Source organism: Oculina patagonica, chromosome 6, assembly GCF_052425735.1.
Source record: "Oculina patagonica isolate OP01 chromosome 6, crgOcupat, whole genome shotgun sequence".
Lineage (NCBI taxonomy): Eukaryota > Metazoa > Cnidaria > Anthozoa > Scleractinia > Oculinidae > Oculina > Oculina patagonica.
The window spans coordinates 15,569,410-15,597,364 of NC_135763.1; the positions used below are offsets into that span (position 1 = coordinate 15,569,410).

A 27,955-nucleotide genomic window follows, 5' to 3' on the forward strand; every position below is an offset into this window, starting at 1 on the left:
CTCCGCTCGATAGTCAATGAAAACACGACGATTCCCTTGGCTACACATGTACACATGGGCTTCTAGAAAAATCCAGTCTCAGTGTAAAGCTAGATTCAGCGCTCTGATTGGTTGCTTTATGTCGAGTCACTTAAGACGAGTCGGTTTCAGTTTGAACGGGGTCATTCCAAGTGAAGCTAAGTGAGCAGAGGGATGGAAATAACTGCGCAGTACTTTCCGCCTCTGAAAGTTAAAGAAAACAACTTCAGGGCCATACTGCTGGGGAAAGACTGATTAATAGACATTTATTATAAACATTGAGAGTGATTCCTGAGCAGGGTAAGTTTCTGTCATTGTATATCGGTCGAATATATATATATGTTTATCCAGGACGAGATCGGCACAAGATCCTCACGTGATTTGGCTTTATATTCGGTCTTCATTAAATGTCGCTGTGCTTTAAAGAACACGACAAGTTTCCTAATGTTGAAATGATCTACAACCTTTTTCTTTCAAATTAGAGGTAACTCGACGACAATTACTCAGGAGCCGAAGAGATGTCGTTGTAAAATCTTAAAGTAGAACGCGCGAAAGTAAACATTGAATCAATACTTCTCATTGGTTATTTCCTATGTTTCCGGGTTTTGCTCGAATAAAGTTAATTTTATCAATATTTGTACCTTCTTTAAGTGTAACAGTTTATATAATTATACGAAAAACTGCTAAGAGTATTGGGATAATTGCAAGAGCCTGAAAACTTTTCCTTGCACCATGTTATGGTCTATAATGTATTGCGTGAAATAGTTGACCACGTATTGTGTTTCGATGGGGGTTTCCCCGAATAATCCGTCCTGAGCTCAAAGGTCGGTCGAAAAAGGAAACAGCTTTTAATTATCAAACAACTTTCAACAAAAGTATCTGAAGGGTGCTTTCCTGAGAGATTTCTGTTTCCTTTTTCCACCATTTCTTAAAAACGTTCGATTTGTGTTCTGAGAATACCTTACAATCTTCGTTCCGCTTGCATTCTCAATATTTAACCTTTTTAGCACAATATTAAAAGGAGCAATGTCACGGCATATTAAGTCATTTTTCTGATTCCATTCAAATTGAAGGGAACCTCAAAATAATAATAGATTTTTTTAACATATAAAATCAACAAAGGAAAAATAAAAAAATTTTGAACGACAAATTTGAAACACTGCCAATTTTTTCAAAATGTGCTGTCCGTGACGCAGCTCCTTTAACTTTTATTACTGTTCATAACAAAACATTTATCAATTACTTTAATATTCGACATCTATTCAACTTAACTTTTCATATTTTTATTATTGACCTTATTTTAATATTTTTTTTTTATTTCTACACGACCCCACAAGATAACAGCTTAAAAATTATCGTGTTTAAGGTGCCTTACTACAGTTTTGAGGGGGTAAATAAGCCCAACTTTTAACTCTCTTTTAAAATGTTCAGAAATGTTTTATCTTTCTCTTATTGCTGTTTTTACAGCGTACAACCATCATATGCAACATTTAACAATAAAAATGCTAATATAAACAATCAAAAAACAGCCAAAATGAATGACCGGGAGCATAAGAGAGGGCTGGGCACTAATCGTTTCAATGGCGTTTTTCTCAAAATCTGCACGTACGATCCCATCTCAAAATTTCAGAAATTACAAATTGGCTTTGAATAAACATTCATGCAAAATAAAATAAAAATTTGTAAGCCACATTTTTTGCAAAATAGAAAAATCTGACATTTTGCCCCTTTAAAAATAGCACAAATTCTGCCTTACATATTTTTATTTAAATGAATGCTTAATAAGAGCCAATTTGTAAGTTTTGAAATGTTGAGGTGGGGTCGTACTTGTAGATTTTGAAAAAACGCTATTGAAACTACTAGTGCCACGTCCCTCTTTCTCGGCACTCGGTCTTTCATTTTGGCTGTTTATTGATTGTTTATTTGCATTTTTATCGTTCAAATGTCGCAAAAGATGGTTATACTCTGTAACAAACAGTAATAAAAGAAAGATAATACATTTTTGAACATTTTACAAAGGAGTTAAAAGCTTGCTCGTTTGCTCACCATAAAGCTGTAGTAAGCCACCTTAAGTGAAGGTTATCATTCATATTCGAGCGCTTTCATTGGACAAGTCTCATTAGGTAGTACAAAATTGGAATAAGGGCATCAGATAACTTTCGCGGTCCGAATTGATGTCGGCCACCCGATTTTATAGAGGAGTACAAAATAAACGAACAATGTTTATTGCCACAATGTGTGGCAAAAGGAGCTTCCAATCTCAAAATGGAAGAAATAAGCCATTCAGTTGAAATTGAAACCTTTACTTTTCTTAAAGTGCATATGAAGGGAATTTGTTTCTGCATAATTCAAAAATACTACTTGAATTACAGATTTCAAAGTTTGAGAATTCAACGAAATAATTGACCATTTTACAAGCGCTTTTTCTCCTCCGTGACTAAAAATCAATGAACGTAAAGAAACTCTTGCAACCAAACTGACGTCACACTCTGGAATTTTGCTATAAATTCGGACACGGTTTCCGGACATTTTTGAAGGCTATGTTATTGAGTTATTCATTTCCACTTCTATTTTTTTAATTACAAAGTTTGCAGTTAATCAGTGTTCTACTGTTGAAGCACTGAGCCAGGTCGAAACCGTACTGGGGAGAATCGGGCTTCTTATCCGGCTCTCCTGCTTTGTTAATTAACTAGAAATAGTTTACACTACGGCTGCCCCCGCTGCTAATAAGTTTTTTTTCTTCTAAATCCGTTACTACAGTAAACTCTTTCACTTGATGTCTTGGCTCTTCTTTCTACTCAATTGTTTAGAAATCAATTTTCGGTTCGGGATGTTTATGAAGAAAATACCGCCGACCGGTTAGCTCAGTTGGTAAAGCGCCGGACTACCGTGCGGGAGGTCTCGGGTTCGAGTCCCTGAGCGGATCAACACTCGGGGTCTTAAAATAACTGAGGAGAATATGCTGCCTGCAAATGGTTAGATATTCTAGTCTTCTCGGATAAGGACGATAAACCGTAGGCCCCGTCTCCTGCATCTTCAGTGTTATGGTCAGCAGGGGACGTAAAAGAACCCACACACTTATCGTAAAGAGTAGGGCACGAAGTTCCTGGTGTTGTGGTCTGGCCTTTGCCCATTGTGCCGCTGTACTGTTAAAATGCTCGGAGATATTAGCTATGTTAAAAGCTACTCTACAATCCGAGGGTAAATAAAGTATTCACTTCACTTCATTTCCCTGGCGGCTCGTGTTTTCTAATGGCTTCTGGCCTTCTCTTTTTCAAGATGGAATAAGAATATACGGTTAATAGACAAGTGAATAAACAAAACAAAGCAAAATTATGCAAATATAAATCTGAAAGATTAAAGATAAACGTAAATTAAATTACAAGAACGCGACTGCAACAGCCTGACATCATTATTCCATGTTTTGCTGTAATGAGTGATCTCAGCGGGGAAAAACTATTAAAAATATAAAAAACGTTTAAAAATTACCATTTGAGCCCAACTGTTTTTTATTATTTGGGCTGAGGGCCCAAGCAAATATAGTCAACTTGACAGCTGAGTCGAAAGGATGCCCAAAGAATCTCTCACCTCGGAATTTAGTATAATTGGGATTTTTCCTATGAACTCGATTAAATTCCTACGTTGGTTTTTTCCTTTTTACCCCATCTAATATATGACAATAGGCCGCGATAAAAAGAATTTCACACCTCTGTCAATGCAAACGCCCGCCGCGAGTCTTAATTTAATAATTATCTCGAGATCTGTAAATAATAAAGATGGTAAATGTTAAGCTCGGTGATAAATAATGAAGATGAATTTTTTAACAATGACACGAGCATGGGACAAAGAAAAAATTGTGAGTCCCCGACGGGAATCGAACCCATGGGCGCTCTAACCAACTGAGCTACGAGATACTCTCGTAGCTCAGTTGGTTAGAGCGCCCAACCGGTATCTGGGAGGCCATGGGTTCGATTCCCGTCGGGGACTCAGATTTTTTTCTTTGTCCCATGCTCGTGTCATTGTTGAAAAATTCATCTTCATTATTTCGAGATCTTTTTTGAATTCCCTTTTCTTGATGCCGCATGTCGTTTTGCAAAACTTGTCCGGAGGTGGACTGATCAACACTTTTCTCCGTAAGTAACTTCGCTGTCAATTGTGTGGTTGAAATTCGTGTGACTGCGAGTCACTGCAAATAAGATCTTTGCGGTAGTAGTTTTACATCATTCCTCCCAATCTTGCAAAGCCTCTTGCAAAAGTGTTTCTGAAAACCGAAGATTCTACTTCGCAAATGATAACAACCTCCGCAGACCATATGCATGTGCTTCGTGTTGACAATTCAATGCCGCAAAGGTCCCGCGAGTATTTACATTAAATCAAAGCGTTCTGGCTATCAACCAATTATATCATGCGCCAGAAATGACGTTGTAAATGTTATAGCCATCAGCCAATGAAATCAACCATTGAGAGTGATGTCTTGGTTCTATCAATGTCATCAACTCCCAGAACCTCAAGCGGGCTCAAAAGCTTGATATGTCATCAACTCCCGAAACTATTAGCGGTCTCATTTTATCCAACTCGACACTTTTTCTGGTAATATCGACTGTATATTCATACTGTAAGTACTTCTTCTATTTACGCGCTGACTACAATGATGCCTCCTCGGGTTTTGGCCTCTGGGCCAAAACCCCGCGGGGGCAACGAACTATTCAACACAGGATGTTTCTTTGTCTCTTTAGTGGCCACTGCACCATGTTTTCCAGGAGCTGTGTTAGCTGGTTAATGTACTCGGCCTTTCTGTATACTTCCATGAAATACCAAGGAACACAAGGGGAATCTGATTGTGTTTTCTCTCTGGGCGACAAAACTTACAACCTTGCATCATTACAAAATACAATGTGAGCAAAGCCATTTTAATATAAAAATAGTGTAGTAATGTAGGAATGGACGTTTATTTATTTATTTATTCATTTATTTATTTATAACAACTTTATTGCAATTAATAATAATAATATTGCAAAAGGGTGTCGGCAAGGAGGAACCCATTCCTCAGATAGAGCCGACCCCCTAAAAAAATAATAGTAACATATAATATAAAATATTTATAACAAAAAAATGTAAGATAAAATCTATATACGTCTATACAATATATACAATAAATATAATAAATAAATAATTTGATTTGAATTAATTTAATATAATTTAACCCTATTCAGACCGGGGGGGGGGGGCGCTTTTGAGGCCTGCGCTGGCTTTCAGATATGTCCAGGATTGAACGCTAATGAGATGCACGTTCCTCATGACAGGCATCACAAAGTGTCCTCATTAATAAAAGTTCACCAAAACACACCAAAATCTATCATATATGAAGTAATATGGAAATGTCAAACAGCGCAGTCAAACATGAAGTACTCATTAAACAATACCTGCGTTCAATCCTGGACATAAGTGCTGACTTATAACTTATAACTTTTTCAAGATTTAACCAAACCCTGCCAGAGTTTGTGGGTTTATCTAAAATTCATCTGGGAATAATTTGGTAGGACTGGACGTTGTGTCAGGAACTTAAAATCACCGTGGCAACGGCATTTTGAAAGGCATGTTTTCCCAAATTTGTAATTTTCGTGTTTCTATTAATGAAAATGGACTTAAATACAATTATTTTTCAACCTTTTTATGAGTTTTTAACATAGATTTTTTGATTTTGCGTACTTTGCAATAATTTTGGGTAGTTTTCTGGCATTTTGGAAAAATTTGAAATCCAAGATGGCAAATCCAAGATGGCGGCTTTTTTGACATCATGATGTAATTGTCACGTGTTGTGACGTCATCATTCCACGCGACGTATGCCAAATGAAAGATGTTCGGACACATACTATATATACTTTAAGTTTCATTGTGATTGCTTAAATATTCTGAAAGTTGCATAAGGGGACTTCCGAACCCCCCTCCCCCCCGGTCAGAGAAGATCCAAAAATGCTCGGTCTCAATAGGTTTAATAAAATTTATTTTAACTTAATTTAATTGATTCGTAATAAACTTGCGCAAACGCCTCTTAAAATAAACAACATTGGCTGCTTCGACAACATTATTTGGTAAGGAATTCCAGTCATCAATGTATCTATGCCAAATAGAATACTTAAGGATATTTGTACGTGCATAGGGTTTCCATATTTTATATCCATTGGATTACCTTGTGCGGCCAGTGGAGAACGTTACATAATCTCCTATTTTTACATTACATAAGTTTTTAATATACTTAAAAAGTTGCACAAGGCTTAAGAAATAACGACGGGTTTTCAGATCCATCCATCTTAACTTAGACAGTCTATTATCATAAGCAATGTCCTTGCCAAAAATCCACCTCGAAGCATTATGTTGTATTCGTTCTAATTTATCTGACAAATATTGCTGATGGGGGTTCCAGACAGGGCACGCATATTCAATCATTGGACGAATCATAGATATGTACCCAATTTTTATAGCCTCAGGACATCCACCAAAAGTACGTTTGAGTAAACCCAAAACTTGGTTTGCTTTTGCCGCGACGGATGGAAAATAAATTTTCCAAGGCAGGTCATTAGAGAAAGTAATACCAAGATGCTTGTGCGAAAATACTTTTTTCAATAGTGTTGAGATGATATTATAAGAACAATTAGTTTCTGCCTTTGATCGCGTTATTCTCATAAATTCACTTTTGTCGACATTCAAATTTAGAGACCATGAATTACATCAATCACTCTTTGAACGGGAGCGGAAACGGTATCAATAGAATCGGAGTTATAAAGCAGCGTGTCATCAGCAAACATTTCACTAGAACAGGATACAGTCGTCGGAATGTGATTTACATACAGAACAAAGAGCAGAGGCCCCAAATAGGCCCTGTGGCACTCCTGAGATGACATGTCCCCAGTCGAAGAAGGCACCGTCGATGACTACTCTCTGCATTCGATTTTGAAGATAGTCACTCAACCAAAGTAGCATTTTACCTTTTATTCCAAAATATTGTAACTTTGCCAAAATATATTTATGGAACGCAGAGTCAAATGCTTTAGCAAAATCCAAGAAAACTACGTCAGTTAGTTTAACGCAATCCAAAGCCGAGGCCCATGAGTGAAAGAGGTGTATTAACTGTGAAGTGCAGGATAAACCAGTTCGAAAGCCAAACGGATGATCACTGAGTAAATTTCGTGAACTGATGAAGGTTTAAATACTGTTTTACATTTTATTTGAAATAAGTATGGAATAAAGCGTCAGTTTATTCCTTATATTGCCATTTAAACCTAATATTGCCCTTTGTTCACGAAAACCATGAAAACTATAGGTAAAATCTCGCGTGTAGCTATTTTGTGATTATAATCTTAATACTAATTCAGTGGAACTTCGAAATTTGTTTTCGATATTTGGTGTTGTTAGAAATGATTTCTTTTCATAAGTTAATTTGAACAGTAGCACAGAAGTTTGCAATAAGATATAAATAATTTTAGTACATATTTTTGTCCAATTAATAGCCTCGGGAAAAGTAGGCTCCTCTGTCGCTTTCCATTTATAAATTTTCGTGTTTTTGTGAAACGGTGCGCGGGGGTTGGGAAATAGGACTCAAGGTGAAAAAAATATTGGGGTATAGAGAATAACTGCATGCTTAGTTGATCAGTGCGGACCGTATAGTATCAATAGCGAGTTAGCAATGTTTTCTTTTAATTTGCCAAGCAGATTTGAGGATCAAGGTGAGGAGTATGGATTCACGTACAGCTTTAACCCATGCGCATCCTTCACACTGGGAGACTGCCAATTTGATGTCGCAGTAAGTCTATATAGCAAATGTAGGACACTAACAAGACAGCAGACACAAGATGTTTCGAAAAGATGTTGCAGTGAAAAATAATGTTCCCCCTTCATTCGACGATATAAGTCAGTGTAGGAACCCTACATTTTTCTTTTACGGAATTATTCTAGGAGAGTGCGTTGGATACGAAGTGGTCCTTGCTTTTAGACTAGAGATTTTGACAAAGAAGTACAGTTGAACCTCGCCGTACCAGCGCTGCGTTGATACGGCCACGATATTTTGCAATACTGGAGTAAACATTTTTCAGTACATGTGACGTGACTAAATTATGTCCAATTTAATGAAACTGGACGAGAAAATTCCATAAGATGAGGACATTAGGCCTAGTATAATTTGTTCCGGGCACTAGTATTAGCATTAGGCATTAGGCATCAGTATCGACATCCAATATGTTGTACAAAACTGTACATAGGATGACTCCTGAGTTTCTGAGATCTAGACATCACTTCTTATCGATTAAGGAATACTGAAAATAAATTGGCTCTTCCACAGCTCCGTACCAATTATTAAAAAAAACTTCTCTTATAGAGGAGCCTAAATGTGGAAAAGCCTATCACCAAGATCCACGATCTGCGGTGCCCGTAAGAGATTTTAAACGTAAATTGCGTCACCACAGATTTGAATGAGTTCTGTACACGGCATCCTTGAAAAGCAGCTTAGTGTGTAATTAGGTGTAATTTCTGTAGCTATTAAGTAGTTTAGTTAGGTAGTAGGATGTTTATTTAAATTATCTGATCAAATCGGCTGTCGGATCCAATAATTTTTAAATTGCACAAGTTTCTCACGCCCCCCCCCCCCCCCCCCCCCTCAGACGAATGCCTGCTTAAAGAAGGAACTTGATACAGCTGGATAATTTTTTAGCAGTGAGAGATATTTCACCATAATGCTGATTGACCCTATTATTTATTTAAATTACCAATCCCCTAATTTTGTTTCAGATTTGTAGGTGGCATCCAGATCAGTCGTATAAAAAAATAGGAACACAGAGCTCAAGGAAGTTTCGTTTGCATGAACAACCTACGATACCTGAACTTCAATATTCTACGTAAGTCGGACTTTACACTTGTAAAGCCATCTTGTCATCTTAATAAACTACCAAAAGTTTAAAATGGACGAGTAACCATTTTTAAAGTGGGCCTAGCCATCAGAAACAAGTTTTGACTCCGCTTGTCTGCCTTACATTATTGGCCTCACCGAGCCATTTTAAGATTACTTCGAAACAATGGAATTCGAGTCATCACCAGATCCCACAGAACATTACATCAGGAATTCCCTTCGCCAAAATTTAAGGTCGGGACACACTAGGCGACAAGTCGCAGCGACAGGTTTTTGCGACAAGTCGCTCCGTGTGTACTACTTCAGAAGAAGTAGCTGCGACAAGGCGTTTTTTCGTTGCACACACACAGCAATATTCAAAGAGTGGGAATGTGAACGGTCTTTCAATTCAATAAGGCAAAAACACATGACGCTCTCTGATTGGTTTATTTATATTTTGTCGCACCCTGCAACAACACTGCTTTCGCTCATTTTGTCGCTGCGATCAGTTGCACGAGTTCAAACTAGTTTGAATTTGTGCGAATGATCGCAGTGACGAAATTCTGTCGCAGCGACAAAGATTGTCGCAAAAAGTGCACCATGTCACACGAGGTACAAGTTGCCGCAACTTGTCGCCGCGACATGTTGCAGCGACTTCTCGCGTAGTGTGTCCCGGCCTTTAGGCCTTTAAGCCATAGCCACCTCCAAACAAATATTGTCTACAAGATTCCCTGCAATGACTGCAGTTGGAGATACATTGAAGAAAATGGGCAGATGTCTACAGACGCGACAATCTCGAGCCCAGAGTGTCCCCCGGCTCCTTCACAACGGTCAAACGCTAAAGTTGACGCCACATCCGGACTTCGCCGCCTCGAACTTTTGACTTGAAAATAGGTAAAGTTTTGTAAGAAATTGTTAAAGAAATAGTACGGTGAAAGAACATTTCAAGCTGGGAAACCCAGTGGAGATAAATTATCAAATTTCCAATCCATAAGCGGCGTACAAACGCTACCTTTCCAGGTATGGCGTTAACTTTTGGCTTTAAAGCGAAAGTTTTCGGAAAATTTAAGACTTTGTATGGAAAATTTTGGCGGGAATTACACTGAAACTGCGCACGCTTGCTGCGTTTTACCGCTCTGTGGGCTCCCGATCCGTCAGCGGATGGTCAGCGGTATGGTCGCCGGAACTCACTCTGGGAAACAATCACGAGCCCAGGGTCCGTCGGTCAGCGGTATGGGACGGACTCTGGATTGATCAAATCGTTTTCAGGTCGATTTCAGGTCAGAAACTTGGTCTTCCGGTATTTTATTGCGCATGCTCTTAGGTCTAAGCGGAAGTAAATTTCCTAGAAAGGAAGTAAATCGAGAAAGTTAAAAATGATAGTTATTAACTAATGATAATGCATTTATATAGCGCATTTTTCATTTGTATATGTTCAAATGCGCTTTACACGTATTGTAATTTTACTACACAATTGTAAAGGCCAGACCACAACACCGGGAGCTTCGTGCCCTACTCTTTGCGAATAGTGTGTGGGTTCTTTAACGTCCCCTGTTATAAGACTGAAGATACAGGAGAAGACTAGAATTCTCATTTTCGGAGAAGACTGGAATGTCTAATCATTTGCAGATGAAATTACAAAGGCAGCACATTCTCCTTAGTTATTTTAAGACCCTGAGTGTTGGTCCAATCTGGGGTTCGAACCCACGACCTCCCGCACAGCAGTCCGGCGCTCTACCAACTGAGCTAACCAGGCGGCGGTTGAGTAAAGTTAAACTATTTCAAACACACTAACGACGGAACTGGTAGTTATCGACGTAACAAAAGTAACAATAATATATTCTGCAAGAAAGAAGAATAATGAATTAACTACAGAGCGTCTGCCGCTTTGATTTTGATTTTTTGAGCATTCTGCTATATTTGTTTGAAATGAAAGCCTTTCAGGATTCCGTCTGCAAAGACTGCGTGCGAGTGTCTGTAGTTGTTTTGCAGAGAACGGCTCAGAAATTTACATGATGCACAACGCATGAGAAAGCTATTGTTCTGTTCGTTATAATTTGTGTTTGCGTCTTTATCATATTTAAAAGGCTTCTCCCTGACAGTGCATCTTTAACGCAATTTTCAGAAAAACGGCTTTCCAGAACAGATTGCATATTTTCAAGCAAACAATTTTTTTCTTGACGAATGACGAATTAGCACGTTTAAGGCCACAGACAAAACAAGCGGAGCTCCACTTTAATTTATTTAATTTTAGCTGGAGTTACAATGTTTTCATTTTGATAAATATGCGGTCAAAGCTTTAATGTATACGGTGGACCACAAGTCAAGACAAATGTAAATCCACCATAATCTCGAGGCAGAACAACTAATGGCCTAAAAATTAATTAAGAGTTTATTCTCTGCTTTCTAAGAATAGAAAATAGTTTTACGATTCTCTTATCGTTTTGCTTTATACAAAATGACATCAATATATTTTGTGGGCATATTCTATCTTACTTTTCTTTCCTGTATTTGTCTTAACATCAGCGCACTGAAATGGGTTGCTCGGGCCCGGTTCATACGTCGCATTTCTGCCGTGTCGAATTTAATTCAATCTAGTGCAGCAGAAATGCGACTGTTGATTCATACGTCGCACTTGTGTCGCACTTAATTTGGAGGTTATACTGCAAGTTGTGTTTACTGGCTAGCCGAACTATATATCCAAACGCAAAATATGTGTATTTTTTTATTAGATTCGACATGGCAGAAATGCGACGTTTGAATCGGTGTCGCATTTCTGTCGGATAATGCGACAAGACTATTCGAACGTGCGGCAGAAATTCGACAGCCGATTCAGACGTTGAACTTCTGCCGAATTTATTCGTTTAATTGAATTCGACACGGCAGAAATGCGACGTATGAACCGGGCCCTAAGTCACGTACGCAAATTTAAAACTTATCTTTTATTTCTTACCATCTGCACAGTTTAAACAAATTTAAACGTACACTAAATCATCTCTATTCAGTGAAGTTATTCAGTATAAAAGTGGGCTATACTAAAGCAAAATAATTGTTTGAACTTCTTTGAAAAGTATGAGTCAGTTTGTATTTTTCACCTCGCGCTCGAGCTAGATGGGGTAAACATGTTTTTTTAGAGCAAGTTTAGTTTAAGTTTTGCTTTGTCGTCGTTTAGCACTTCGAAAGACGTCACTTATACTGTATGAATTTCTTCCGCCGAGAAAATGTAAGGCTAAAAGTCGGAATAAACTCACAGCAATAAGAAATAAACTCTCACGGCAAAGGATTAGAATTCGACTTTATTGACGGCCAAAGAAAATCAACTTACGGCAATAGATAATCGGTAAATCCATAGCAAATAAAACCAACTTAGGGGAACAAAAGGAATTAACTGACATGTAAGCGTAAGCTTAAATGTACTACACATCACAGTTAAAGCGACTGAAAGGGGCAAAGCTTAAAGCTTATAAGCTTAAGTTACGGAAAGATCTAAACTTTGCCGACACAGACTTTATCGAAACTGCGCTCAGAAAGTAAGCTTAAGTTTATAAACATCATGAAATTTTTTGTAATAAAATCAGGCTCAGCAATTCAGTACAGGTTGTTACCTTGCACCAGGTTCCTGTATCTTTCTTCAGCGGACTTGATCCATGCAGTGTTTAGCTTCGTTTTTACACAATCATTGCTAAAGTTATTGTATTCTTGATGTTGACGGCCGAAAAGTCATCCGCAAACAACAGAAACAAGCAAACTGGACGTGCACAAGGAATATCTTTCGCAATTATTCCGGGTCTCATGGTACAACTCAAACGTTATCTACAATTTCACTGAATATAGGTGACTTTTGAGGACATCGTGCGAGAAAAATTACGGTAAGAATCGATTCTCTGTAGCTCTTTTTTATACTCTCGCTTTCATTCAGCCTACACAGTGAACACCGCGCAACAAATTTTCCCGCGTTTTCATAATATAACCTCGTTTAGATCAAACTGAAACGTTCACATGCGACCAGAGACCAATACATTGAATTTAACCGTGCAGCGTTCAAACAAGACCTTTTTTTTTTGGTGTAAAGGTTTCGATACACTCACACATGAATAAAGACTAACAAAATAGAGCAGTTGGATAATAAACCTTTCAGGTATTTTGCTGTGTAGTATCGCTTTGTAATTTTACCCCTTGTGTACATTTTGTCTTGCCTTGCGAGCTCTATTTGCTGTTTGTAATTTCCTTACTTTTCTTTAGCCACGGGAGGGCAACCTCGTCCCCAGGCCTAATCCATACGTACGTACGTACGGGGCGACAACCAAAATTTCTCGGTTCAATAGGATACTATTTGCCTGCCTATGGATGCTCCGCTCGCGGCGCCGAGCTCCGCTATTATTTGCTGTAAGGGAAGTGCTCTAAAATTTTTCTGGAAATAATTTGCTGGGATAGTTTGTTGTGTCAGAAACTTGACGTCACCATGGCAACGGCATTTTGACAGGCATGTTTCCCAAATTTGTAAATTTCGTGTTTCTATCAATGAAAAATAATTTTAACGCAGTTATTTTCACCTTTCTATAATTTTTAAGCTCAGTTTTATTGATTTTGAGTACTTTGCAGTAATATTGGGCAATTTTCTGACGTTTTCGAAAAAATTCAAAATCCAAGATGGCGGATCTGTTTTGACATCATGATGTAATTGACACGTGATGTGACGTCATCATCACACGTAACGTTTACCAAAAGATAGATTTTCAGACATAATATATATCCCTAAAGTTTCATTGTGATTGCTTAAAAAGCCCGGTCTGAATAGGGTTAAGGCTCGGAAAGCATTTTTTTTTTAATTTTACTCAATAATGGATAGTTTTAGTGCTTGGTTGGTTAAAATGGCATTTTGAAATTTCTGTTCATTTGACCTTTAAGGACAATAGAGGGAATTGCTTGGAAACCTGCTGTGCTACTAAAGTGTGATCTAGACGAGAAAGAAGGGATCTTTAAAGTGTTAAAAAGTACAGGTCCCACTGTCATGGTGAGTGATGATAGGAATGGATTGAAAAGTAGAAATAATGAATAAATAAATGAATAAATAACAATTTCGACACCTTATGTTTACAGTTCCGTGGGCAAACCAGTGGACAACACGTGTTTGCTTCACTTCGAAGGAGACGCTACGCGCGAGAGCGTCATATCTCTTATAAAATAATAATAATAATAATAATAATAATAATAATAATAATTATACAAACAATAACAATAATAATAAAATTAATAAACCGCTCATTCCAGTTTTAAACGCTTCCAAGCTTTTATTCATTTTCTATTTAACATATTTTGCTTTTCATTTAAACGACTGTATCACAGAACCGTTTATTGTAAATAGTTTTGCGCTATGGTTAATTTTTATAACCTTTTTATCCACGTGTGTACCTTTTTTTAAATATTATGTGAAATAAAGTTGTTGTTATAATATTTTATAATAATAATAATAATAATAATAATGATAATAATAATAATAATATTTATAATAATTATAAAAACAATATATAATTATAATAAAAACCTTCCCAAAATCCTTTGCAACTGAAAAATCGTCAATGCCAAATAACTTGGTCAGTTTGAAGTCAGCAGGAGTAGTACGTCGTATAGAAATAACTCTTACCATAAACTACTTATTGTATAAGTCGTAGGTTGATGACGTCATTAGTCACGTGACTTTACTCAGAAGTTCGTTTTTGCTCACTGTGACGAAAATAGTTTATTACTAAAAAAGCAGTCATTGCAGTTTGAAGCACATTGGTGTGAGGCATTTCGGACTGCCCAGGTACCGAACAAAATGTCAAAATTAAGGTAGCTATGCACAATTTTCAAAAAATGGGAGTCTGGGTACAAGTGCGTATCTGGCGTTGCATTAAATGCGAGGCAACAAGAAATTACATGTTGGAAGATACTTATATGTGAAGTAGTTTTTAATTAATCTCATTGTTATGACGTCATCGGTCACGTGACCAGAACGGATCACATTTTTAAATTCGCTTGAAAACTTTACTAGAACCTTTCTCTTAGGATCTTTTTGAGCAAAGTTGTAGTTTTTTAAATAGTGTTTTGAAAAATGGCCATTATTACTTTTTCGTGAAAAAGCACGGCAGTAAAAAATACAATTGAAAAGTTTGTTGGCTTCCTACTCAACGACCATTTGCATTTGAAATAAAAGAAAATTTTGCCAAAGGCTTAAGTGTATGCTCTTTATTATAGCGTGATCAGTTTCTTTTCATTGTAATTGCTTTGAGCGAGGTTGAATGTAATTTCTTTCAGACAAAGGAGTGGCGCTTGGGGAGAGTTTAAGCTGTGTCCCCCCAGGGCAGAGGGGCATTCTGTCTGCGCATGTGTAGCAAATGGGATTTCATGAAGTTATCCGCTGAAACGCGCCTGCTTAAAAATAAACATGGCGGTCCGTGCAGCGATAGCCTGTTCCAGGCGTTCGGTTAGTTGGGAAGCGGCGCAAGAAACGGCGAGCAAAAAAATGGGGAGGGGACTAAGGCGCCGTTTTTCGCGCTTCCCAACTAACCGAACGCCTGGAACAGGCTAGTGCAGCGATCGCAAAGAACTTCTTTCATGTCTCGTCTTCTCTTTTCAATCGCCAAAAATGTGAAAAAATCACAGAACAGCCGTGCGATATGTGTAGAAAAAGTCGCAGTAATTTGAACTGAACGAAGCTGAACTGAATAGTGCTAGAGATGTTGTAGTGTTACCTGGAGAAAACTACTTTCTTAGAGAACAAGTAACCTTTGCCTTTCAAGTGTAGCGAAGTAGGACCTTGTTGTTGTTTGGTTGCTAAACTATGGCTTAAAATATGGCATTTAGACAAAGTAAGGGTGGCTAAAAGGTAGCATTGACACTCCTTAAATTTGAATATTACAGACCAAATTGTTAGTACTTCTGTTTGGTTCTTCTAAGTAAAGATGCTAGAGTCCATGGAGAATGTTCAGATGATTCCCACTGTCATGACAGTTTTTTTGTAAACATTTTATGCAAAAATGCAAACAAAGTTACATTTAAAATCCCTCTGCTTACAACTGGAAGAATCATTGCTCACACAAGACAATTATCCGAAACTTAAAGAAGGGATCAACACTGCTTACAGACACTCCTCTGCCATTTTACCCTACCAGGCCACATTTTTGCATTTCCCTTCATAAAAGGTAAAATAAAATGCGGTGGTATAATTAAGTGTTTTTACTTTCTGTATTTTAAAATGTTTTAATAGGTTGTTCTTAGTGCTCCGTTTTTTCAAAGTGCAAGAATTAAGAGTTGCAAAAAAAAAAATGAGGAGAATGACAGCTCTACAAGAGTTTGGGTGGCAAGCAACAGCATTAACCATAACCACTGCCATATACTTTATGGTTCCACCAATTCTGTGCTCTCTTTCAGCATAGGGAAAAGACGAAAAAATGGTCATGAATAGTACAATAATTTGGACGGTTAAGGTGACAATCCACTACAATGTTATTGACAGTGGTAGATTGTCCCCTTAACTCACAAAATACAACTGGTAATACCACAACAGCAGTGTCAGAAACAGTTCCATTTATTAATCAAAATGTGCTACAGGGTTTGCTAACACACAAGGATAACCCTTTGAATGTATATATTTTAATTTGCATATGCTTAGGAGAGGCTTAGGTAATTATATGAGAACGTTTGTCGCCATTCAGCCTGGAGATTACATGGCCAGTTGCCTGTTTTACTGTAGACCAATTATATACCAGTCAGTTAATAAGTTCATAAGTTGCAAATTTTCCTGATCTGGTCAACACCCTTGAGGAACATTCTCTTATTACACATGATCATTCCATGTACTCAATTCCATCTACTTCAGTTTCTGGAGAAAGTTGTATTTATGATAGCTTGCCCTCGAACTTGACATTGCAGCCATCCATTCTGTCAACGGTCCGAACAATTTTTCCTGCTGTGCATTCCCTAAAACAGTATAGAGAACACATTGTTAGTTTCTTTTCACCCTTCTTAAAAACTGTATTTCCAAGAAGCTGCACAGAGCAAACATGGCTGTGTTAACTAGGTCTAAGAAATAAAAGCAATGATGTAATGGCAAAACAGCAAAATAGCATTTACCGGTACATGTAAATAAACAATTGGCAAAAAGCTATTATAAAAAGATTTTGTGTTTTAGAAATACATGTATGAACATTTTGGTAGGCTTCTTTTAGGGAGGTATGCCTCTATTTGCTCAATGTATTTATTGCAATTTACCTATTGCCCATGATGTGCTGAAAAATTTAATTTTTAAAGAAAAACACTGTTTTTGGACAGGAAAAGTGACAGAAATTAGACAGTAGTCATGTAAACTTGGACTAGGCTATTAACAGTTAAAAAATATTTACTTTTTTTCTGCAAACGTACCAATGTTGTATAATTTTCATTCTGGAATTAACTTGATTACATTTATTTTGTATTCACTTTGTATCAAAAGAAAAATTATATTTTAAAAAAATATCACCTGCACAGAACAGAGAAGGATTTCACACCACAGGTAACCAAAGCGTACTATGAGAGTTTGTATGGATGTACTAAGAAGGCTTGTATGGATTTGAAATAAAGTTGAGAAAAATACCCCTTTTTACCGGTGAAAAGTTATAATGAAACTTTAAACCTTACCTGGTGTCACGTTTTTGTATTTCTAGTGCTTTAGAAAGTCGTACGCGCGATTTTCGTCTTAACCGTCTGTTGCGTACTAAAAGAAAGACAAGGTAGGAAAGCAAATTCGAAAGGCGAACGCAGGCCTCTTCGAAAAACTCGCTAAAAGTACCTCAAAACCAGACCTACCTCGATCTTTTCCCTTCACGATCCAAGAGCGATAATTATTCCATCTTTCTATGTAATTGAATTGCATTCAAGTTGAAGTTTGGAGCCAAGAACTTCATTTGAATTCACAACTTCGGCACAAATCGGGCGCCATTAGGGCCGTGAAATTCAAATCCGAGCACCTAGCTAACGGTCGAGCCTAGGGCGAGTACAAAATCCACCCCATCCGGGGGAGACAGAGGAGACCTCTTGTAAGCACCATCTCATACTCACTACAGCCACTATAAGTTAATTTTTGTAACGTTCGGAACGGTGCACAGATTTGAATGTTGATTGAATGGGTTGCTGACGTTTGGGTTTACCCGCCGTTACAAAAATAACTTATAGTGGTTGTAGTGAGCATGAGATGGTGCTTACAAGAGGTCTCCTCTGTCTCCCCCGGATGGGGTGGATTTTGTACTCGCCCTAGGCTCGACCGTTAGCTAGGTGCTCGGATTTGAATTTCACGGCCCTAATGGCGCCCGATTTGTGCCGAAGTTGTGAATTCAAATGAAGTTCTTGGCTCCAAACTTCAACTTGAATGCAATTCAATTACATAGAAAGATGGAATAATTATCGCTCTTGGATCGTGAAGGGAAAAGATCGAGGTAGGTCTGGTTTTGAGGTACTTTTAGCGAGTTTTTCGAAGAGGCCTGCGTTCGCCTTTCGAATTTGCTTTCCTACCTTGTCTTTCTTTTAGTACGCAACAGACGGTTAAGACGAAAATCGCGCGTACGACTTTCTAAAGCACTAGAAATACATAAACGTGACACCAGGTAAGGTTTAAAGTTTCATTATAACTTTTCACCGGTAAAAAGGGATATTTTTCTCAACTTTATTTCAAATCCATACAAGCCTTCTTAGTACATCCATACAAACTCTCATAGTACGCTTTGGTTACCTGTGTTCACACATGTATAAACAAGGAACAGTGAAAGTATTTTGTTGTCAACTCTTTTGTAACAGTACAATATTTTAAAATAAATATTCACACACTGCAATAAGGCAATGAATTATTGGTTTCAGCTCAAGCTCCAACAAAATTCTTAATTTCTTCGTGAAGGGCTTTATTAAGCTTCAAAGGCCAACTTTGACTGTAACTGTTCCAAATTAAAACATTTCCTTCTGCTATAAACCAGACTGCATTCTCCAAACATTTTCCTTGCATAACTACCGTTGTCATTAAAAAATAAAAATCGAGCGAGCTCCTATGTATTGCTAGTCGTTTGCAAGTAAGAGGCATTCCAATGAAATAAAGCTTACGCCATTCGGTTCGAAATCTACATATTCGTACACAGAATGACCATCTTCGACTGCAAACGCCAGAAGTTTTGCTTCACAAAATAAGGTGCAGGCATTTTTCTTGGATAAATAAACTAGACATAATGAAAGAGGAACAAGCAAAGAAAGTCTTGATAGCATTGCGGAACTTGGGGGCGAGTCAAATAAAAGAGATTTTCACTTGCTTTTACTCAAGAGAGCACTTGAAGGCAAAAAAATGCAACGACAAAATTCCCACTAAAACGAAGGAAAAAATAAATTTAAGTCAAAGTGTGACATAACGAGACTGCAACCACGGCAAAGGTAAATCACTACATACCTTGTGCAAAAGATTTGTAGAGCTGCAAGACCAAAGACCTCTGTGATCCACGGCTTGGAAAAACTACTAAAATTTGCCGAATTAAACTTTACCAAAAGCTCTCATAAGAAGATTAAAATCTTGCACACTGGAACATTTTTTAAAGCCTGGAGTCCTATACGGCTGTAAAGAGAAAGGAAAGACAATGTTGTCTGGAGTAATTTGAAACTTGGGGGCGGTTGGAAAGAAAATGCAAATTCGCTTTGAAGTGGAAACAAAATCAGATCAAATTCCAAATTTCCTACCTTGAATAGAGCCGTGTATCTGACGATCGTCTTAACAGTATAACCAATGATTTAAGCCCATAAAACCTCAACATGTTGAGATTATCCTTCGGTGTCTTTCGTCTTCTATGGACATCTTGAACTTTCGTAAATCAAAAGTCAAACTTCACTGTTTGGCGGATTTTTCTTGTTTTGTTCGCAGTTTGATCGTCAAAATATCCTCATCCGAAGACACGGTAAACACCACGAGTATCCATAGTGTTAGACGTTTATGTAAACATGTTATTCTCTTTCATATCTGTTCATGAAAGCTTTCCAAGTGCGTAGATCACTCAGCTGAAAATCCACCGAAGCGCGCTCACACTTTGAAAATGGCGCCGACGATCTGGAATTCTGATTTATCTGGCGCATGCGCAGACAAAATGCCCATGTGCTTGTCTTAATGTGCTTGTCCCCCCTGCTTCCCTGCTTGCGGATTCCCCGCGGTCCGTATTGCGGGCGCATTTTCAAAATGGCGTCGATCTAGTGTTTTGATTTTGCAATTTCGAGTTCTATAGGATAGTTTTGTCAATGTTCTTTCTTCTTGACGCGATCACGAGTCCCGAAACAAAGGGTATTCGATATCCTTTATTTGTATTCCCGATACTGGAGAAGAATATGGAATGAGGAGAAACGGTGGAAGCTTTTCGCACAAACATTTTTAACAGTGTCTAAGACAGTGTCAGACTTGAGGTCACTTCAGGTAAGCGTTTCTCACTGTACTATAATTTCATTTTGAAGACTGGCTTAAGCTTATGTCTTCGGCGTTTATGTGAAGATTAATAAAAGTGCTAAAGATAGAATCGTACTAAAACTAAGCTGGTCTTAGCTCACTGGAATTAAAGCCGAAAAGATCTTGTAGATTTTGAGGCGATAGTGTCATAGTAACGTCGAGGCATGTAATTGTTATTTATACATGTATTTGTCATCTGAATGTTAAGCTACTTCTATTTAATAAGAATAGCATCCTTTAATTATTTATACGTGAGGAAATGTTTGTCAAAATATTGACCATGTGGTCATTTCCGGCCGCAAAGAAATAAATGAGACCATTTCTGAAGTTTAAATTTCTATCTTTCCATGATGTGTATTGTATTGCCAGACATAGATTGACGTTTCTTTTGCATTTTGTTGTATACAGGTAATTTGTGGGATTATTAGAATGTCTAATTTGTAAACAGGATTTACAGAATTCTGAACTGAGGACTTTCTGAATTGCTGGTGAGTTAAACTATGGATTATAACAAGTTCAGGCAGTTATTGATCTCTTCAGCCAATCTCAGCAATTTCCATCCTCCTCTCTTCACACATTCACTACCTGAGACATTTTTAAAAGATCTACTTTTTGACCAGACATTTGCCTATGTTATAAAAAAGCTGTTTGACATTTTTTTAAGGCATGTATTTTCAGTTGTTGGATGGCCTTCAGTAGCATTTTAAACTACAGCTAGCAATGTAAAAAATTCAGATGAAGACTGACATTGTTTTCTGCAAAATTATGATTAATGAAAGGAAGGGTGCAAAGAAAATTGATTTCTTCCTGGCCTGACCCAGGTAGACTGTGCAAGGTGAAACCATTATATGCTTGCCCAAAGTCCCATGTTTCTCTGGAAAGATCAACAACAACAAATAAAAATCCATAAATGTCATTTGGCTATCTAGCAAGTGGAAAAAATTATTGAATCCACTAGCCCAACATGAAAGCAGTCAGTTTTTTTTTTTTCACACACTGAAAAAGGCCATTCAATATACAGTCTGCATGCTGGAAAAATAGCAATTTCATCAAAATAAACAGTTTTTGTTTGTTTTGTTTCTATTTACAGGTGACTTGAAGAGTGCAATGACCTTTCTCTTAGTCAAAATGAACTCAAAAATACACATTGTGTTAATGTAATAAAATTGTCACATGATTGATTCCCACATGTTGCCAGTTTAAACCTGAATATACTTTAGTGACATTTATAGCTATTTTATATGTAATATGAACATCCCAGAACCCAATAAGGCTACATGTGAATACTGACACTTTATTACATGTAAGTTTTGAAACCATTCTAGGTTCATGACAAAACTATTTTGTTTTGGCATGATTGTAGATTACCCCGGCACTTTTTTGCATAACTGAAATGACTGCCACCGCAGTCCGCAGTCACCATACAAATATCAAAAATTATTTCATGCTGAACTGATTTTAATGTCACCGCAGTCCACGGTCCACGGTCCGTCACAAAAAGTTTGGTGTTTAGATTGCCTGACACTGCGTAGTCACGCATTTCTTGTCTGCCACCGTGGTCCGCAGTCCCATAGTGAACACATGGGACAGAATGTTTTGTGTTTAGAGAGACCTACTTATTCATTTCGGTTAGCCTAATATGCACTTTGGTTAGCCTGTTCACGGATAGCTATCTAAATTTGTAAGGGCAACACTATATATTGTTAACATGTAGAATTCTGGGTACACTACGGACTGCGATTTGGTTGCTTGCGGTTAGCCTTTATATTGTGTTCAGGATATCTACTGTTCTTAAATCCACTACGGGACTGCGGACCGGGGTAGCAGGCGATTATAACATTTACTAGCATTTCTTAGAATCGACTACGGGACTACGGGCCCTGGTGGCAGGCGATTAGCAGACTTTGTATTATTTTCAAATAAAACACTATGGGACTGTGGACCGCGGTGGCAAGCGATTATAACAATTAAATCCAATTTTGATCAATGGACTGCATGACTGCGGACTGCGTTATGAGTGAAATATAACTTAACAATAAAATTTCACTGTGGACTGTGGACCACGGGAGCAGTTGAATAATGGCGGGGTATTCTACAATTGCTCCTTTGTTTCAATAAAAATAATGAAATTACAGAGAATTTACGAAATTATTATCGCAGACCATAAATTTACTCTAGCACAGGCTTAAGTGTCTTCAATAGTGTAAAGGTCGGGACAACTTATGCGACTTGACAGGTCGCGGCGACAAGTCGCTCCATGTGTACTGCTTACAACTAAGTCGCTGCAAGAAGGTGTTTGTTTGGTGCACAAACAGCTAATTTGGAAGAGTGGGAATGCAAACTAGTTTTCCATATTCAATATGGCGAAAATACATGACGCGCTCTCAAACCAGTTTGAATTCGTGCAACACGTCGCAGGGACAAAATTCTGTTGCAGCGACACAGTTTGTCGCATGTCACACTAGGCGACTGTCGCCGCGGCGTGTTGCAGGGACGTGTCGCCTAGTGTGTCCAGACCTTATGGCAGTTTAATTATAATGTGTGGTTCCAAAAATATCCATACCTTCCCCAAGATTGGACCCTTCCGACCCCCTGGAACTTTCAGTTTAGCTTCATACTTTATTTTAAAAATTTGGGCTATTGCGCCCTCCCTCCCCTTCGGAATTTCCATTGACCATCCTTGGGGTGAGTATGTAGGCATTTACTTATAAAAGTAGGCATTTACTTATAAAAGTACTGTAAGCTGCAGATTTATTCAGACTAATCTATTTTTTAACCTTTTCACATTTTCCTGTTTTCTATGGAATATATAATTATATATTGTTTTTACCGGTTTCACTTGTAATAATAATAATAATAATAATAATAATTATAATAATAATAATAATTATAATAATAATAATAATAATAATAATAATAATAATAATAATTCCTAGTGCGAAGTGATTTTATCGCTCGGGCCCATTTCACTGACCTGAGAAAAACGAGGGACAACTCATCGTCTACATATCGATACATAATGCATAGCGCAGTTAACTTACTCTGACAAATATTTACTGACCCTCCTAAACTCCTATTGTTCTCTCTCTGCAATATATCGACGATTGCAGCCACGAACCAACTTTTTAGGCGATGACAAATCGCCTTATGCTGTGGCCCTAGTTTGGTGTGAGAATTACCCTCGTCCCCAGGTTCTTCTCGGCGATGAGTTTTCGAGGTTGAGGATTGGTAACTAAACACATGCGACACGTTTATCTGCATTCTCGTCGCCTTTATAGCCCTTTCGATGGGGACGAGAATGGTCAAGTTTAGGACAAGAAATCGCCGCGAAGAACACAAAGCAAAGTACTTCTTGAAAGTTAGAAAGGACTTATTCAAAATATAAACGAAAGAGTCAAATTATATTTGGCGAGTTCTATCAGATTCAGTAAACAGACTTCTTCTGCAATTTTTTCTGTTTAAAACTATTGCGAGACCGCGTTTGACCTCGGTCGTTCAAGAGATTTATCTTATATCATATATCAGGCTTATACGAGATGTCACGCAAGGAGATAACACAACGTTTGTTTCGATTTTGATGAACAGTCAATTGCCATGTCATTTAGTGTACGTTATTTTTTTTAACAAATTTTCTGAAAATAATAAAGATATTTATTTAAATGTCATCGCCTCTGCATGCACTGCATGCCGTTTATTTTAGGTTGCGATAAACACCTATTTGAGTGATTTTGGTACGCTTCAACGAAATACCACATTGCACATTTAAGCCAAACTAGGCTTAACGTGAATTTTAGTTGTTTACCTTTTCCGTCAGGTTTTCTGTCTTTCAGTTTTTACGTCGACTTATATAAAACTTCACAAAAGATAACAATTAAAAACAATTTTATAGAAGATTCATTTACAGCGCCGATTGACTTGTCAATCGGTTTTCGAACAACCTGGCCTAGTGGTCTGGTCTCACGGCTTCGTGAAAGCTTGCCAACTGAAATTGTTCGATAAGACATGAATATAGAGCGGTTTTCACTTGAATGTCGAAAGTGTTTTGCGTGTGCTTTGGTTTTGCGTTCACTACGCTTAGTGATTGGTTTAAAAATTTCGCGCCACTTTCTCGGCCAATCAGGAGTAAAACCAAAACCAATCGTGACTTTCTCGCGCACGTTTTCCCGCGCTTCGTGCCAACTACATGTATTTGCTTTGAGTTTTGATTGGTTGACTGGATTTTCTGTGTCCTTTGTGGTTGGCCAGAGTAATTACTTTGGTTTTGGTTTTACGACACTCAATTGAAACTGCTCTAGCTGACATAGACGGAAATCATTAATAACTTTTCCCGATCTAAAATAATGTTTAGCATTTTACTGTTAGAATATTGCTAAGGTATGATTCGCTTCTTTTCTTTTTTTAGGTATTCACTTTGACGCATAAGTGCGCATGCCCGAATGCTTGTAAGTTAAAACATACAAAAAATAGATAACACGATGTAAAATTATTTTAAACTAGCATTTAAAACAGAATAACCTTTTCCTGCCATTAGTGTCAGGTTTCTTCAATACACTGGTTTGAAATAGCCAGTGCAACACCCGATGCATTTGATTCTGAATCCAGCGGTACGGGTTGTGTTATGTTATGTTATCTCTTTATAGAAAACAAATGAGTTGGACGCATCTGCATGAAACCAATTAATTTCACGTTAAGCAGGTTTGTGCGAGTAATAACCGGCATTTTCCCATGTTAGCCTACCATTTTCAATATACATATTAGCGAAAGTAATATACGACGTTTCGACATCGTCGGATGTCATTGTAAAGTGACATGTTTGGCGTTAGTTCTTGCATATAAATACGTATACACTTATGCAGATAAGGTGACAAGTAGTTAAAGTGATAATTAGGAAATTAAACAAACAATTTTGCTCTGATTGAGTCTGATTGTGTGCTTAGTGTTGGCTGAAGTTCTCTGATATATAACATTTCATATATCAGGCAGTCAAGTTTGCCCTTGCATTTCTTCAAGATGGGGAAATGGTCTTAAAGTTTCTTTGGCTCCATATTGTGTCGCCCACCTGAATAGATTGAAAATATTTCCACAAGCTTCACTTACTCAAAAGCCTACCATTCTTATTTATATTTATGTGATAATATTTTATGATTTTCAAAATTTGCATTTACATTGCAACTGGAATGATAAGGCTTATAGCATGTCTTATAGATGTCTCTATAGTGGATCCAGAGTGTGGACTAATGTTATTTTCACAAAAGTAACCATTTTTAATTAGTAGATAAAATATGAGTGGGAGATATGTATGGGCGTATACAATGGCGAGCTGATAGGCGAGCCATTGTAAACGCCCATACAGATCGGACGCGAATATTGTATTCTACTTGTGAAATGAAAACAATAAATTGAATGCGAAGTTTTGTTATGCGAATCAGTAGAGATCTGTAACAAAAGTTAATGAATACTAATTAGCTGAGCAGGAGTCTGTATCAAAAGTTAATTCTATTGTTTGATTTGTATTGGGGTTTATAGTTGTGTACATGTGATCTGAATACAGTGCTGGGATTGGTTTGCACCCTCATGAATAGTTAATGAATTTAACAATCAACTTTAGAAAAAAGAATCAGTTTCGAAAATTTAGGCTAAAGAGATTTTATATAGAGGGTGACTAACTGGCAAATTTTAGATCAACAGTTCTTAACAATTAGGTTCTTACTCGCGGGTTTTTACTGTATACGATATGCCAATGAACAGCTACCATGCATTAATAAAAACCTGCGCAAATCACTGATACTTGCTAGAAACCAACCATAGTTGCGTAGGGCGGAAAAATAATCGGCTGGCTCCTTGCAGAGGCTCATTTTTATAGGCTTTCAGCCAAACGATAGGAGAGGAAGGTCGCTTTCTTTAAGTAACTTTAATAAACGAGAAGTGTGTCTTAGAAAGACACTTGAGGATAGATGATTTATGAGAAAGAAGGGGATTCCACAAAGAGTGTAACAAATTTTTCCGTGTTCGTGTGCAGGTCCCCGGCCTGATAACATTGTGATGATGGAAATAATCCCAAGTGTTGCTGGAGGTGTTGTTCTTATCATTGTATTAGTTATTATCTGGCTGCGAGTTCGAAGAAGGCGTAGAAATGACGAATATCCACCTCTTTTGGGTGACAATGGACGCGGTGTAGTCGAAATCAGCCAAAACGAGTTCCCTGATAGAAGTGACGGAAGTGAATTAACTTTGCGAAGAGGCCCTACAAGCTTAACCAAGCCTTCCCCGACAGGGTCAACGTGTAGCGACATCGCAGCGCCCAAAAAGGATAATCTCAACAATAAGATCAAGCCTTACGTAGACGACCTCTGTTAAGGACATCATCGTGTGGCCATATCACACTGCCAAAGTGAGGAAGCCTTACACCAAGGCCGAGCACAGACCTTCTAAAAGTGTGTACAGAAGAAGCCGCTACGACACCAGACCATAGTGAATTCCTCTGCGACTAGTTTTTGTAACTCGTTAGTTGTCGAAGTAACGGGGTCCCAATTAAGAGGAGAATTCTCCTTCTCTTCCAAGACTAAAATTGATCACAATTAATTTATTTCACATTCATAACCATCGCAAACCAAAGAGTTCCACTCTTTTCGTTTGAGCTTTTACGGAGAGTTGAATCTTCCAACTTCTGTGTTTTGTAATCTGCCCGCCGGTCTGTTTGTTTGCGCTCGCGACGCTCTCGAGAGAAAATAGAAGTTCCGTAAACAAACTGTGAGTAGCGACTGGGGTGACCAAACCATTTGTATTTAAGAGGAAGAAGGGGTTCGGTTCGTTGGGGTAGCTTTTTAACAAGGTTGCAGAGGCGTTAGGTTTTCGCCCTCTCTGAGTGCACGGTTTTTCGGCGAAGAGTGTCAGCCCTTTCTCAGCCGGCGAGGAAAAATTCGGACAAAGTTATGAAAAAAATCGAAACGCCAATGAATATAGACTAATAGTACCAATGAATAGTACTTTCTAATCTAATCTAGTCAGTTATCTAGTCAGTAATTTTTTTTTCTGGTAACGTAATTGTGCAATATATAAATAGTTAAGAATTACAGTAAAACGTCTTTTGACTTTAACTACATGGACATATAAAAACAAATCATAGAGGCACTCCATTCCAGCACATCGTGACCTGGTTAACTCGGAAAATTCCGAGTTGAAGTGAGCGTAGTAAATTTCTCTCCTTTGCGTCTTAATAAACATAGGAACGTAATGCGTGCTAGAGTTTAAGGCCTCTAGAGAATTAGATCCGTTTTCTGATTACCTTCATTTCTAGTTGTATTGTGTAATAAAAATCTTATTACCTTAGATATTTAAATTGCATTCTTGTAAATTATCAGTACATGACTATGACTCTGTAATATAGCCGAAATATTGTACTAATATTATCTTTCTTGTAATAAATCAAAACTTAGTTTTTACAATCATTTCTCGGCCTAACCTTCTTCACATTGTATTTGAAATTATCAGAATGCTCTGCATTACGGTTCAATTAAAGATGTTTATAGAAAAAATAATCTAAAGACATGAGTTTATGAAATATTAGTATAATTTCAGAG

At 37.7% G+C, this 27,955-nt stretch overlaps 2 protein-coding genes and 1 long non-coding RNA gene across 4 annotated transcripts in view; 2 read left to right on the forward strand and 1 right to left on the reverse strand.

The window, feature by feature from the left end:
• LOC144655959 (uncharacterized) overlaps nt 1-27,955 on the forward strand; it is a 77,512-nt gene that overhangs the window by 34,978 nt on the left and 14,579 nt on the right. The gene's annotated exons all lie outside the window — the stretch shown is intronic.
• LOC144655963 (uncharacterized) lies at nt 172-27,935 on the forward strand. The gene is made up of 7 exons (XM_078516164.1): nt 172-318; nt 4,755-4,913; nt 7,729-7,819; nt 8,800-8,906; nt 13,805-13,910; nt 24,778-24,817; nt 26,395-27,935. Exons 2-7 carry the CDS (start codon nt 4,768-4,770, stop codon nt 26,730-26,732), a joined length of 828 nt encoding a protein of 275 aa, XP_078372290.1. The 5' UTR covers nt 172-318; nt 4,755-4,767; the 3' UTR covers nt 26,733-27,935.
• On the reverse strand, nt 16,449-20,032 carry LOC144655972 (uncharacterized). The gene is made up of 3 exons (XR_013571227.1): nt 19,625-20,032; nt 19,341-19,502; nt 16,449-16,858 (listed from the first exon to the last, which is right to left on the reverse strand). It is a non-coding gene; the product is annotated as an uncharacterized LOC144655972 (long non-coding RNA).